Source organism: Pseudochaenichthys georgianus, chromosome 14, assembly GCF_902827115.2.
Source record: "Pseudochaenichthys georgianus chromosome 14, fPseGeo1.2, whole genome shotgun sequence".
In the NCBI taxonomy this organism is placed as follows: Eukaryota; Metazoa; Chordata; class Actinopteri; order Perciformes; family Channichthyidae; genus Pseudochaenichthys; species Pseudochaenichthys georgianus.
Genome location: NC_047516.1, coordinates 32,392,993 through 32,408,453, shown reverse-complemented (window position 1 = coordinate 32,408,453; position 15,461 = coordinate 32,392,993). Strand labels below are relative to the sequence as shown.

General features: G+C 37.9%; 1 protein-coding gene across 1 annotated transcript in view; it reads right to left on the bottom strand.

Moving 5' to 3' along the window:
• Positions 1–845: 845 nt before the first annotated feature.
• Positions 846–15,461, bottom strand: part of LOC117458341 (androgen receptor-like) — a 47,496-nt gene continuing 32,880 nt past the window's right edge. The window contains exons 6-8 of the mRNA XM_034098741.2: positions 10,128–10,258; positions 9,887–10,038; positions 846–7,744 (exon numbers count right to left, since the gene is read on the bottom strand). Of these exons, the coding sequence (XP_033954632.1) occupies positions 7,586–7,744; positions 9,887–10,038; positions 10,128–10,258 (442 nt within the window). The 3' untranslated portion in view covers positions 846–7,585. The remainder of the gene's footprint in view (positions 7,745–9,886; positions 10,039–10,127; positions 10,259–15,461) is intronic.

Sequence of the window (15,461 nt, the reverse complement as noted above, 5' to 3'; positions counted from 1 at the left end):
ATATTGTTGTTTTTATGGGGTTTAACAGGTTTTAAAGTATCCCATGTGTTAGTGAATTTTTATATATTTTCCTTTAGAATAGCAGGAAATTAGTATTCAAATTTTGATTTAATTTGTGTTCCCCCTCAATGTTGACTCCATGGTTACGGCCTTGCATTATGCACTCAGTCAGATAACTCCACCAGTTTAATAAACCCTTTTTAAACTCACTCAGCAATTTCTTTGCCTCCTCCACATTCCAACCTTCGCCACCTATTAGAGCCTCGCCACCCCGCCTCAAAACTTTCCATTCCACATTCGGTTTGTTCCTCAATTTTGCAGAATGTCTTGCTAATGTGCAGCCCCAGTATTAAGACTTGGACTTCTTTTCCCACACAAATCACCGGCAGAGATTCCCTTGCCAAATTTGTGCCAATTCAAATAACCTTGAGCTGCAAATTAATATGCGGCCAAGTGCGAGACTCTTGATGAGAGGAGCATCCATACAAGAACAAAACAGTGTGTGTTCTCACTGAAGCAAGCACACTGTTTACTGGATGTCCAAGATGAATTAAACATGTATTTAAGTACCATCTGACACTTGTTAAATATGTTTTCGATTTTAAGATAATGTCATCGTGCTTACCAGATACTGTATATATGGCACTTGTATCCATTTACGAATGTGTTATTAATGGGTCTTATCCTTAAATTCCCCCGTTTGCCCAGCTTTCATGCATGTTGGAATCCAAATAATTAAAAAAGGGAAAAAGCCTATTCGTGACTAAAGTCTGAGATGAATTAAAATTCCTTTTTTGAAACTCTACTAAATATCCCCTTCATATCAAGTACAATGACTTCAAACAAAGAGTCAGAATTATTTTTAATTGCCTTTAAAAGACGATGCAGCTTTACACCTTTGATAAAAACAAATATTGAAAAACACAGAGTCACAAAAGGTATAAATCCTACAAGAGATGTCTTTAAAAGTTAAGAACTGGGACACCAAAACAGACATTAAACAGATACTCTAGCATGTACAAAGAACCAGGTTAATATGCAGTACATTGGGCACACAGTGTACCAACTAATGTCCATCAACATTATACACACACTGTAGCCTACTGTGACACAATCATATTCAAAGTGAACAGAGCAACTGGGTGGCTCATTGACTGGCAATGCCTTGAAATAAAGCTAAAACAGCATTACAAATTACAACATTCTTTAAAACCAGTGTTCATTTCAAGGATTACAAAGTGTTATCGGCAACAACAGTCTTACAATATAGTGCATTTGGGAATTGTGATAAGATTTCTGAATATTTCAATTTAATCAAAAGTTGACCATTATGTTGTTACTTAAAGGAATATCACCAAGAAAATTACCATTTTAATATAAATGAGTCACCCAGTGCTACCTTTAATGTGTTGCATGCATAAAAAAAGAGTATTGAACAGTCTTCAGGGGTAACACAGGATGAGTCGTTTTCCAGTTCTTTTACATGTTTAGATTTATATATGATATACGGAACATGTTTGAAGGACATTTCTAATGTTTAATATCACACTCCATTACTGCTTCCTTAAATAACGGTAGACACATTTATTTAAGTTGTGGGATCAATGTACATGGATCACCTGGATTGGTCCATCCCTCCGTTCATTTTCATTTAGTAAACATTGTATAAAAACACAATATGAAGATATTAACTTGCAGATGAAGAAAAGTACTTTTGACGCACAGCTGAAGGTAGTGAATGGGTCCGAAACAAAACACTGAAGCTGGCGGTTATTGCCAGCTCGTTACTGTACAACAAGATGGCATCATGCTTCCTGACAGACGGCTCATGCATTGAACAATGACAGAATACACAGGAGAGACTTCCGTGGATGTCCATGCATTGCTTTGTGTAAAGCTAAAAATGATGAATACAGTTCTACACACACACAATGCATGCATCTACAAGCTAGTGAAAGAACTATAGAATTGTTAAAAGTGTTGTATTTACAGAGTTATAAAGCATTGCTGCAGGACGTGAGCTGAAGTTATGTTGAAGTTTTGTTTGTTCTGATGATAAATACGCTAACCTTTCCACGTTTGGTTCATTTACTGACAAGATACTATGTCAGTGTGATGCACGCTCTGCTGTATGGACAAAGTGACATAATACGCTCAATTTGTGTTAAAAACTAAAAGTGATAATAGAATTCGGCTCCATGACTGAATGCTTTTCAACAGTTTTACTCAAGTGTTTTTGAGTTATCTTCAAGGCATTCCACAGATTTGTTTCCTTGGTTCTGAACTCCAAGCGTTGGCAGGGCTATTCAAGGACCTTTCAGATTGTGCATCAGAAGCCCTTCCAGTTCTAATTTGGCTGCACGTTTCTATTTGTTGTCCTTTTGGAAAATGACTGCCCTAATCTAATATCGCAGGCACTTTGAATCCACTTCTCATTGTGTGTCTGCCAGTCTCTGCTGCTGCTGCTACACACAGCAGGACGCGTCACTCCGTGCTGTCAGTTAGGGATAGCTCTGTCCGCTGACTGAGTAAACACAACTTTAGTTTTATTAATTAATCTTAAAGGGTTAGCTTTGCCTTAATGAACTTTAACTTTAGTAGCTGCAAAAGAGTCTGATACCTATTCAATGCACAATTAAAACCAAAAAGGCATGATATCTTGTTGGCCAGATCTGCAAAATTGCTTATTTTATTGTCGCTGTGCAGTGGAGGAATAAACTATGAAAGCAGCTTACAGTCCAATTTTCTCTAATTTCACTCATGCCAAGTGTCCGCCAGAACAAGTTTACCCTCGACATATTTCTAAGTTAATGCTCTAACATCAGCAAACAACTCTACACTCAGCGACAGTAAGCACGCGGTGTGTTCAGGGGAGACAGTGCAACAATGGCAACGTACCATTTAAAATGTAACTTGTTTCAGTCATAGCTGGAATTTCACATCCTTCTGTGTTTTATACGTTTTATAACTGATTGTTTGATATTTGATTTCAGAATTTGGCAAGAACAAATGGTGATGACTAGGGGAAATGCTGCTAACACTTTCTATTACGGCCATTTCTATAATTCATTATTCAAATACTAGTGTTATGTTAAAGCCTTGTGTAATTAATGTTACAAGTTCTAATAACTACTTATAATGCATTTTAACAATAATCACAATACATTTTATAACGCGTTTGAGTATCATAATGCTTCATAATTGCTGTGAACTCACTGATATTTTTCAGCAAAGGATCATTTTGAATTATAATTCCTATAGCTGTAATAAATTATAATCTTATTTTAAGGCATTATAATCATTCATTTAGATGTGACTATTAGCCAGTACAAGTGGTCCATGTTGGATTTTAGGATAGTTAACAACAAACTGAATGTTTTTAATTTATAGTTTATACTGTATTACAACTATGGGAATTGTTTTAAAATGTTATCCTTGCATAAAGAATCTTAACCCTTGTGTTGTGTTCAAAAGCTGTTACTGTTCATGGTGTTCGAGGGTCAATTTTGACCCACAATTTATCTCAATCCAAAACACTACATCATAACTAACTTATTATGCATTCATAACCGTAGAATCCTGTTATGGCCCCAAAAAATATTACACCACATATTTAAGTAAAACATGTGATTCAATTCACTCATTATATTCCCTATAGTGAAGGCAGTGGATCATTACGTTATCTGACTATAATAGACTAATATTAGAATACAATCTCCCCAAAAAAGGTTTTAATATTGTTACAGTGGATGAAGGGGGTGGGGCTGGGGTGTCTAAAGTCAAAGATGAATCTTGATTGGGCCAAATTTGACCCAGAGTCACCCAACACAATTCTGCTGGGTCTTCCCAGACCCGAACCCGAACACCGAATTATACACTTTTTTTTTTAGAGACCTTCAGACTTGGCTAAAATTGTCAAAATCAGTTTTTTTTTGTGTATATAGCTGTTGTGTTGTGTTGTCATGAAGCCTTGTTCCGATAAAAAGTTATTATATAATTTTAACTTGAAACGGGTCACGGAAGACCTGAACACAACGATTTATGAGTGACAAGCAATAATGACGTTTTATGATAGTTATGATTATGCTTATACGATCATGCTTTATGCGTTGTGATTGTTGTTATAATGAATTATTTACATAGTTGTTATATTTATGAATGCTCATAGCTATAATCATACAGTACAAGTATGTTATCAATGCTTATTACATGGCTTAGTTGAATACTCGATTCTGATTGGTCAATTCAGAACACGTGACACGTTGTTAATACCGAACAGACAGACCGCTGTCAAGGACTTATTGACCGTTGTTAAGGACGCTCACATCTTCAGAAAGAAGTCCGGTCGATTGAACTGTATACAGTTGGGAACTGGGACAAGAAAAACAGCGGAGAAGTAACGGGGCAGAAACCCTCCTTTTTACGCAGCGGTCCAGACATAGACATCAAACGGCGACACATATTCACTTGCCAGTTACTTTGTCATTAGGGCAGGGATATCTAGATACTTTCCAATGTTTGACATCATGAATTGTGCTACTTTTAAAGCAAGGAGCGATGTTTTCAAATCTTTTTCAAAGCTCCTCAAAAACGCAAGCAGGTCCTACCGTTGGCTTTTCAAACTGACAAGAGACGCTCTCACTGTTTTTCAAATGTAACAGTTTGAAAAGCAAGCAAACTGTCTGATTGTCTTTAGTTTTCCGCTGTCGTGTGATAGCAACATGGAGGATTTTAACATTCATTTTAATATATTTGGAGAGCACAGTAATTTGGAGTAATAGTTAGTGGCTGATGAGTCCCCAGTGAAGAAAAGAAAAAGACAAGAGGGACAAGAAAACAGCGGAGAAGTAACGGGCAGAAACCCTCCTTTTTACGCAGCGGTCCAGACATATACATCAAATGGCAAAACATACAGTGTGCAGTTACTTTGGCATCAGGGCAGGGATATCGAGATACTTTCCAAGGTTTGACATCATGAATTGTGCTACTTTTAAAGCAAGCAGCGATGTTTTCAAATCTGTAATCAGAAAGCTCCTCAAAAACGCTATCGAAGCAGTTCCTGCCGTTGCTACGTTAGTTCAAACAGTAACATCGGACTATTTTTCTTCGCGGATGCATGTCAATTTAAATCAATACATACAACTATTTTTTAAATCAATAAAATAATTTTCTAAATCCATAAAAGCATTTCAATTAATATTGGGAGTCATAACGTTACTTTGTTGAGAATGTGGCCATGTAATAAGCGGGATAATGTGCTGCGACGCGTTCGCGTCGGGCTCCTGATCAGCCTGTCGGTGTTCTTTTCCCCATAATGACCGCGTCGCAGCACATTATCCCTTACATCATAGACATGAGTGAATAATAATGTTACCAGAATTGAAAAATCTTGCTAAGCTTAGTTTAGTTTTTTATTTTAATTCAAACATCGTTTCTTTATTGTTTAGAGGGAATAACAGCTGCAGGCGAGTTTCATCTTCAGTTATTATGTTTTGATGTGAGATGTGAAAATGTGAGTCAAAGTGGTGGCAACAATGATGTAATGTATCATTACATATCTAGTTTTCCTTAACTTTCAATTTCACTTTTGAGTTTCTCATTAAGACATCAACTGTCCTCAGTAGATTTATCCTGGATTAACACCTGTTCAACTAAAACTACAGTACATTCTCACAGCAGGACAATATGATGTTTGACATACATTTTAAAATATGATGCAGGACATCAAGTTTGTTTTGTAATCCTTGACTTCCTTATCTTTGATTGTCTCAGCAGTGGATTTTGTCCATTCATTCGAATGCTTGATAACAGTTATCTTAAAGGTACATCTTAATTTCTGTGTTTAAGGCACTTTAGCTCTTAGAAACGACAGCGTATTAGGGCCACTGAAGGTAAACATTAATAAATGACTGAGCCATGGGAGGGGGTAATATTCTGAGAGACTTGGATATTCTCTGCAAATGTAATTCACATATTTATGAGAAGAAAACTTGAGATTACGTTTTTTTTCTTTGGTTAAGGAACCAAAACTTGTCGTTGATCCTGATGCTGAGAAACTGAACCAAACTTTCTTCTGTCCAGGCCCAATTGCTATTGAGTTCAACTGCTATGATAATATGGTGATTCTGGTATTTCATTATTGATGTATCAAATTACACTATGTTTTTAATAAACATGCAGTACATTTGTAATATACAAGTATATTTGATTAGGGCATCCACTGTCGACATAATAAATGGTAAGTGTGGTTACCATTGCAGGTGTTCTCTTTATATCTCTCTCTCCCCCAGCTCATAATGTCATTTATTTATTTTGTTACCTTAGTAATCCTAATACGCCAACATAATTAAATGCCCACCAAATTGTACTAACTACATTCATAAGCAGGAAATGAGTAGATGCACCTGAAGGCAGCATTGGAGCTGTGTTCAAACTCCAAACCTACATACTGCATGCTACATACTCACTCCTTATGTAGTGCATACTGTTTGACAAATAAACAATTAGGTGTATCATTACCAGCAGATTGTTCCCACTGTAGAAAAGTGCAGCAATTCTTCTTCTCTGCATCAAATAGGTGCATATATCAACAACTACACTGAAAGAACTGAACCGTTGACTTTAACTTAATGTATTATGTAAATGAATTTCACATAACTGTATTAGGTTAGTTGAAAGCAATAATATTAAGTTGAACCTAATACTTTTGATTTAAATGTAATATTATTGTTTTCAACCAACCAAATACAGTAATGTGGAATCTGTTGATAGAATACATTTAATTAAAGTCAATGTATCAGTTTGTCAGTGTGACCGTCCCAGTTATAGTTTAATTAAAATCCACCCAATTGAATATTTTCCAGTATTATTTGAAGGCAATTTCAATGTTTTGATATTTTAATTAAGTTAATATGTGCATTTTTTGAATATTTTATTCATGGTTATTTATTTTAATTGTCTGCACCGCCTTCTGTTAATGAACAGTTTGAAGAGCTCCAATGCATTTTGGGATGCCTGGGTATGTCCAGTAAAATCATCGTCAAAAGGTCTTGCTTATTTACGAGAAAGAGTATTTCTCACGTTCACAACATCTAAATACTCAGAAGATATATTCTTGATTCGGCATGAATCGTTATCAGTGTGCAATTTTGAGCACAGATTTTGGAAAGTAAAAGGGTATAAGTATTGGTTTGTTTCCTTATCCAATTCTCATCTGCTATTTGTGCCATCTCTTGTTCTTTTGGTAAAGTTAATACCTTGTCTAGTGTTTTAATGTCACATGCGAAAAAAGTTTTGAACCCTGCTACTTTTAGTGTCCTGTAATCGTGAACCACAGACTTATATAAAGTAACATCTCTGAAAGCGGAGCTGTCAACAGACGAGGCCTCGCAGCGCTTCAGATAAAAGCGTTAACAGTTCTGAACAAACAATCACAGTTATTGCTAAAAGGAATAAAAAAACTTGAACAACAAAATAATGATTACAGGACAGGGCTTTAAACTGACGATGTGGGGAAGCAGAACCTTCGTTAAGGTTTACGTAGGCAACAAAGATGAGTCACTTTTTGATAAATAAAAAAATCCTTCTACTGGTGAAACAAGATCGGTTTAGCCAAACCTGCCAGGATCTTTGGTACGTGGACGGAGATGATCTCTCCGATCATCTCCGGAAAGCTGACCTTCGTGTGGAGAGACTGAGCCTGGACAAAAAGGTCGAATGTAAACTGGTGGAGCTTCTTTACCGTCTGAAACAGAAGAACAAATGCCATGTTTTAGAGATTCACTACAAGCAGTGTTTCGACAATGACTCAGAAACATGACTCATTAAAATAAATTGTACACACATCTAAAGCAATAGGAAATTGAGGATTAGAGATCTGAATATGAGATCGAGTGAGGCGATCTCATATTCGCCTCACCCATTAGCCTTTTCAAAACCCTGATTAAAGGGAAGAAGTTTTTAGATTTCAGTTGTCAGATTCCCCTTATACTAACTTAAATCCCTTTTCAGTGTCCTAATAAATCACACAACATCCCTTCCAACTATTTTCAAACACAGATCACTGATTGTGAATGTGTACCAGAAGCTGTCTAATTGACTTTAGCTCCAGTTTTTTCACATTTTGAAAATTCTGCTCCTATTGAAAATCTACTGATTTATGAAAACTGAAGAAATCTGAACCAAGATAATCTAAATGCAATGGTGGTGAAGACAACAAGTCCCATGATCCCTTACTACAATCTAGTCCCTCTACTGTGACATGTCTCCATGCTCTAATGTTTAAAAAGCTCTTTATTTTTCTCATGCTGCAGCACCTCTTTTCACCCTCTGTCTCAAACCAGAGCCCAGTCTGCTCTGATTGGATAGCTGGCCGGCTCTGTTGTGATTGGTCAAGTGCTGAGAGATGCCCCGCCCCTTAGTCATATGTGTCGGAGCACTAAGCCAATTGAAGCATAAGTGTTACGTAGTGATGTCACTATTTAATGGAAGTAAACAAAGGAGTTCAATGGAGGCGTTTCAGGCAGGGGGGGAGATTGTGTGATAGAAACTCCCTCTGGAGGGAACACAGGGATTTGAGCCTTGGCAGACCATTTACATGCACAAAAACACAACACACAGGAAAGGGAAGACCCAAAAAAGCACAATAGGGCCTCATTAATACGATGCAGAGAATACCTCTACACTAGGGATGTGCATCTCCATCACTGAGGCCGATACGATGCGCATCTTGATTCGTTGCCACGAAACGATACATTAACGATACCTTTGAAACACCAGGCGATGCCATACGATTCACCCCTGTTGCGATGCAGTTCGATACGATTTGATTTAATATTATGCGATACGATGCGATTCAACACGATGCAAAAGTAATGATACAATTCAATATGGTACGACAGAGGATTTTTGTTTTATTCCTCATATGCAGCAAATCATAAATTAACAAAAAAGTGATTTACATACAGCTGCCAGCCTGATGTGCTTAACACTCATCCATATGCTGACTCACCAGTGAGCAGAAAGCAGTGGTTTCTATAGGAACAATAAAGAATACAAATAACATTTCACAAACAGCTCTTTCATAACTGCTTACAGTGAGGAAGACATTTAAACTGTTATTGGCTGTCACAGGCTGCTGTAAACTAAACACCACTCTCTGACAGAACACCTCACTGAGTGATTGAACTCATATGTCTAACTTTGAGGTTTCTCTTTTCAGCCGCAGACCCCATGTCGCCTCTTTATGTGCGTCGCTAAGTTCCTCGGACTACTTGTGTACTTTAAAGCGGCTCGGCATCGTTTACAATTTGCGAGCGATTTTTCAAGTTGACCGTCTTTCTTGAAAAATCCGAAGTGTTGCCAAACGTTTGATTTGTAGGTATTTTTCGGTGCGCTGTGTTTCTCTTTCTCCTCGACTTCCATAACTGAGACTCTCAGCCTCCGTAGTGCGAAGCAAAGATCAAAGATCGTCTCTGCGGAGTGCTGACAGGATGAGAGGATTTTATTTGAATGAATCGGTTTTTTTACCGATGCAAAGACGCCACAATCGATGCATCGCGAGTTCAACCCAAACTGTAGCCGATGTGCACTCTTTCAACCGGTGCACTCGCATCTCGAACGTTTATGCCGGTGCACCGATGCGAATCGGTGAATCTTAACATCCCTACTCTTCACAATTAGATATAGAGTGCATCAAGTGATGAGGACCACTTCGATCAACAACATGAAGTCATCTTAGAAAATCTAAACATTTGATTAAATAAAGACTCATGTAATATACACAATTTTGTATATACAACTACAACAAGCATACCAACATTTGAAATTCAAAAAACTGACAGTTTGCTTTAAAAATGACACATCGTGAATGAAAGCAGTGTCTCACCATCTGGAGAGAGTCCAGGAGTCGGGTGAGCTGGTAGAACCTCTGAGGACGATTGTTGGCCATCCCATAATTAATGAGGCGATCGAGCTCGTTGATGTAGGTGAGGCGCAGCTCATCGAAGTACTTCTGACTCTTCAGACCCTCAACAGGAACTGGAGAAAAAGACAGTAATGGTTAAGACTAAAACCTTGACATTTGTTTGGGGTAAGGTACATGTTGATGCCCAGGACACAGAGCTTACGAATGCTGAAGAGCAGCAGGGCCTTCATGCAGAGGAACTCTTCGTGAGTGATCTGCAGCAGCAGCAGCTCCTGGGAGAGATGTCTCATCCGTATGCAGTGCTCATACATGCTGGAAACGTGCATCCGATTCCTGCGGGTGTGAAAAGGTCAGGGTGACAAATGTGAAATAAAGTAAATGTTCCAACCATGAGAGGCGGAGGAACAAATTGCCTTACACCTCGGACATTTATTCTGTAATGACTAACTTCTGCAGAGGTAGAAATGTCAGAGGTGGGCTCTTTAATGGTGTAATGGGAACATTTATGAAAATACAGATCTCGGCTGGGTGATCTTTGACATTTGGAGCAAGATGTTGAAAACACACAACTCTGTAACACTAGAATATAGTACTCGTGCCTTGTTTGCTACCGTCGACAGACTAACAAACCCCCCAGTGTCAGTAGCCTCTGGATTTCTATCCACCATGGCGTGCAATGATTTTTGCCTCCTTCTTCACTGACACAATTCAGAAAATCAGACAAGCAGTCAGTGCCTCTGCATCAGGTACAGCACATGTGTTGTCCCTATGCCCACTTAAAAGCAATTCAAACACCATGACACAATTCCATCAGATTAATGATAAAAACCTAGAGGACATTATTCAACTTCTGAAATCCTCCTCCTGCTGCCATGATATTATTATTAACAGGATTTTTTTCAAAGATGTTTTTCGTTGCATGGCCTCAGATCTACTAAATATAGTAAACAAGTCTCTTCACTCAGGTATTTTTCCACAGGCCCTGAAAACTGCAGTCATTAAACCGCTCTTAAAAAAGAATAATTTAGATGCTTCAGTAATGAACAATTACAGGCCCATATCAAACCTGCCATTTCTAGGTAAAATCATTGAAAAAGTTGTTTTTCAACAGTTGAGTAACTTCTTGCATTTTAATAACCGTTTCGATGTGTTCCAGTCAGGCTTTCGTCCAAACCACAACACTGAGACTGCTCTTGTAAAGGTCTTCAATGACATCCACTTAAACACAGACAGTGGTAGAACTTCAGTGTTAGTATTATTAGATCTCAGTGCTGCGTTTGACACTGTTGACCACAACATATTACTAGACCGACCGGAAAACTGGGTGGTACTTTCGGAAACAGTTCTAAATTGGTTTGAATCCTACTTAAAGACCCTGTGACACGAGTTTCCCCCATCATCCAAACCCATCAATTTGAGTAAATATTGTCCCCTTGAAAACCGTTACTGAACTGATTTTGGATATTTGTACTTTGATAACCATTAATCTGCCCTTCAATATTGACCATTTTCTGGATCTTCTTGGGGATTCTTCAAGTCCCGCCAAATTATGTGTGACGTCATTGCAGGCACAGTGCTCCAGCTGCACCGTTCAGGATCCCAGCTTCTGCCTGTAAACGCACGACGGCGCACACAGCAGCAAGCTCAGACAGCGGCGACAGTTTAATTTTGAACGTGTCTGAGAGCTCAAATGAGGCTGAAGGATCGGTTTATGTTGTATCTGTTAGAAGTTTAGGAATTAGGTTCGTCAATATGGGCGATAATACGGTCATGTAGCCAGTGGTGGAATGGGACTAAAAATCATCCTGGAACTCTCGACCGGCCCACTTCGGTACCGCTAGTAAGTTGTCAACGGGGGGAGTGGGGGATGTGCTAGTGACTTATCCGACCGGCCCTCTTCGGTACCGGCCCATCGGGATTCGTTCCGATGGCCAGTCCGCCACTGCACCCAGCCCACGTAAACTGTCAACGGGGGGAGCCTCGCTGCGGAGAAACGGTGGACCTAGTGTCCCGATCGGAGTGGGAATAATAATAATAATAATCTGTGCATTTTACCCATTAATTTCCCCAACATTGTGGTAAAAAAACCACACGTTTAATCCATATTGGTGTACTACAACTACAAAAAGCATCGGTTTGTTTTCTCATCAGGAAATGCAGACCGGCTCAAACAAACGATTTTTAATCATCATCCTCACGATCATTTAATGTATCATATGTTCGCCGAATTGACATGAAAGCACTAATAAATGTAGTTTCATCCACTTGAGTTTACAACTACAAAAATAATCGATTTGTTTTTATATCACATCCTACGGGAGGAAATTCAGCAGCTCTCACTACCGATTTTTAATCCTAATTTAATCATCATCTTCACCACGATCATGTATGTTTATGTTCACCGAATTGACAAGAAAGCACTGACAAATATGAATATACTGTAGTCAACTTCATTAAAACGTTATTAATGTGCCTAAACTCAGTAATTCACCATTTCTACAGTACGCATGACAACACACTTTGTCCGTGTTTGGCTCTCTCGCCGCACAGTGAAGCGTTCCCGCATTGACGTCACTTCCGGCTTCCCCCAAAACTTCAAAATGAGTCTAAGGAATTTCCCCGCAATGTTCGAAATTATTGATATTTATCGGAACGGTATTGCACCTTCTTTTTTAAACTGACGGTTCGAGATGACTAGTAGCCCAATATTTCATTGCACAACAGTTGTTGGGATGCTGTCACAGGCTCTTTAAAGGACAGAAACAACTTTGTTTCTATAGGTAAATACACATCTGAGTTGACAAATATGACATGTGGGGTACCTCAAGGCTCCATCTTGGGGCCTCTTCTCTTTAACGTATACATGCTACCACTGGCTCAGATAATGAAGAACAACAAAATAAGTTACCATAGCTATGCGGATGACACACAAATGTACCTAACAATTTCACCAGGTGACTATTCTCCAGTTAAAACACTGAGTAAGTGCATTGAACAAATCAATGACTGGGTGTGTCAGAACTTTCTCCAATTAAACAAAGATAAAACTGAGGTAATGGTTTTTGGAGCCAAGGCAGAACGTTTAAAAGTTAGTGCTGAGCTTCAGTCTGCAATGTTCAAAACAACAGATAAAGCCAGAAATCTAGGTGTAGTCATGGACTCTGACCTGAGTTTCAACAGTCACATTAAAACAGTTACTAAATCAGCCTACTATCACCAAAAGAATATATCTAGGATTAAAAGACTTATGTCACAGCAGGATTTGGAAAAACTTTTCCATGCTTTTATCTTCAGTAGACTGGACTACTGCAATGGTGTCTTCACAGGTCTCACTAAAAAATCTATTAAAAAGCTGCAGCTGATTCAGAACGTCACTGCTCGAGTCCTCACTGACACTAAGAAAGTGGATCACATCACTGTTCTGAAGTCTTTACATTGGCTTCCTGTGTGTCAAAGAATAGATTTCAAAATACTGCTGCTGGTTTATAAAGCACTGAATGGTACATTTCTGACCTCCTAGTAAATTATGAACCACCCAGATCTCTCAGGTCTTCAGGGACTGGTCAGCTTTCTGTCCCCAGAGTCTACTAAACATGGAGAAGCAGCATTCAGTTTATGCTCCAAATATCTGGAACAAACTCCCAGAAACCTGCAGGTCCGCTGCAACTCTTACTACTTTTAAATCCAGGCTGAAGACCTTTCTTTTTGTCACTGCTTTTAATTGAACTATTCATATCTTAGACTGCACTGTAACTTTTATCCATGTATGTTTTCTTTTAATGTTTATTTTATTATCTTATCTTTTTAATGACTGATTTTAAATGCCATTTTCTTAATGTCTTTCATTTTTTGTAAAGCACTTTGAATTGACTTGTGTTGAAAGGTGCTATATCAATAAATGTGCCTTGCCTTGCTTTAACTTGCCTTGCTTTAACTTGCCTTGCCTTACTCTATAATTGGCTATAAAGTTCAGTAGTGTTTTAGTCATTAAAGTGCAATATTATAAGAAGGGATATTTCATGTTCATCTTGCCTGAACAATCTTCAGTTATTTCAATAAGCTCGGGAGAAGACGAGAATAGACATCGTGATCCAGGTGCGCTCTCTCTGTTCAGTCTAATGAAATGATTCTGCTTTATTATGAACAATGAATACGAGTTTTTATCGTATTCTAAGGCTGTGAAGAAATAAATGAATGTTCTCCATCCCTCTGGAAATGGAAGCAGAGTTTCAGACATGTGGTTTTATAGATTTTATAACAAAATCAGACCAGCGTATACGCAAACTATTTGAAACGTTTCTGGATAAGTTCATATGAGCAAATCATGCAAGGCTGATGCTTGGGTTTACAAAAGGACAAATAACTTTTCGTCTTGCAACATTTTTGAATTTAAAGATAATTCTGTGAAAAACCTCCAAGATCCAACTTTTAAAATGGGTACCGCGATTTTATTTACTATGATTAAAGATGCAGTCTGTATTAATTGTAAATATTTTAGTAGAACCTGAATTAATTAAGGGATCTATAGTGATGATATAATCAATAGTTCTCATGTAGCTATTTCCTTTAAGTTCTCCGACAGCTAAACCTGTCTGTATGACAACCTGCTTCTGTATACAAACCTAGACTCAATTTCTCACAGCATTTATCTTCTATCACATGAAAAAAAAAATATTTAAACTAAAACACAATTAAAGTAAATCATAGAACTGTATGCATATGATTTTCTAAATATGAGGTGTATACATTAAGTACACCTGCAATTTAAGCATTCAATTTCTTTCAACTTTCAAATACCTACAACTATCCACATTTCTGATTTATATGGCCTCCGCCAGCCCTAATTCCATCCTCCACATCTGAGCTTCTAATCCACTTCACTTAATATGAATTCTCTTCTTTCTTTGTATGAAACTTTTTCTTGTTAGTTTCCAAGCTCCCAACTTGAATCTGTTTGAGATTCCATGATGTATTCCACCCGCTGTCTGCCCAGTGCAAACACACAGATATTTTTCAGCTCAACGATGATACACACCTGCTGTGACATCACTGAAATGGGTGTGGCCAGTAGTGTGAAGCAAGGTAAGTGTGCATACATCAGTGTATACAGTAATCAATAACCTGTTATTATGTTGTTGAGTTTTTACACGCTTGTATGAGTCAGGATGCAATATTATTTGTCATCAACTGTTTGAATTCTCTTTTCTGTTTCTTTAATTGTATTTATTTATTCCTCTTAATATGTAGAAATGTTAAACCTTCAGTCTAAATTAAATTATACAACACAATCTGTTAAAATCTAGTTTAGTGCGACAGTCAGCAAATAATCATACGTCAATGAGAGCTGCGTGATCAGTGCTTTTGCAAAATGGCGTTTTTATTTATATTAATATGCTTGATTTATACTATAAAGATGCAAAGGAATTAGTTGATTAGCAAAATATAACACTTGTGAAATACGATTAAATAAATGATTAAAGGCGCACTTCACTGAATACATCAGCACGTTAAGTATACTGACCACAGAGAGTAATGA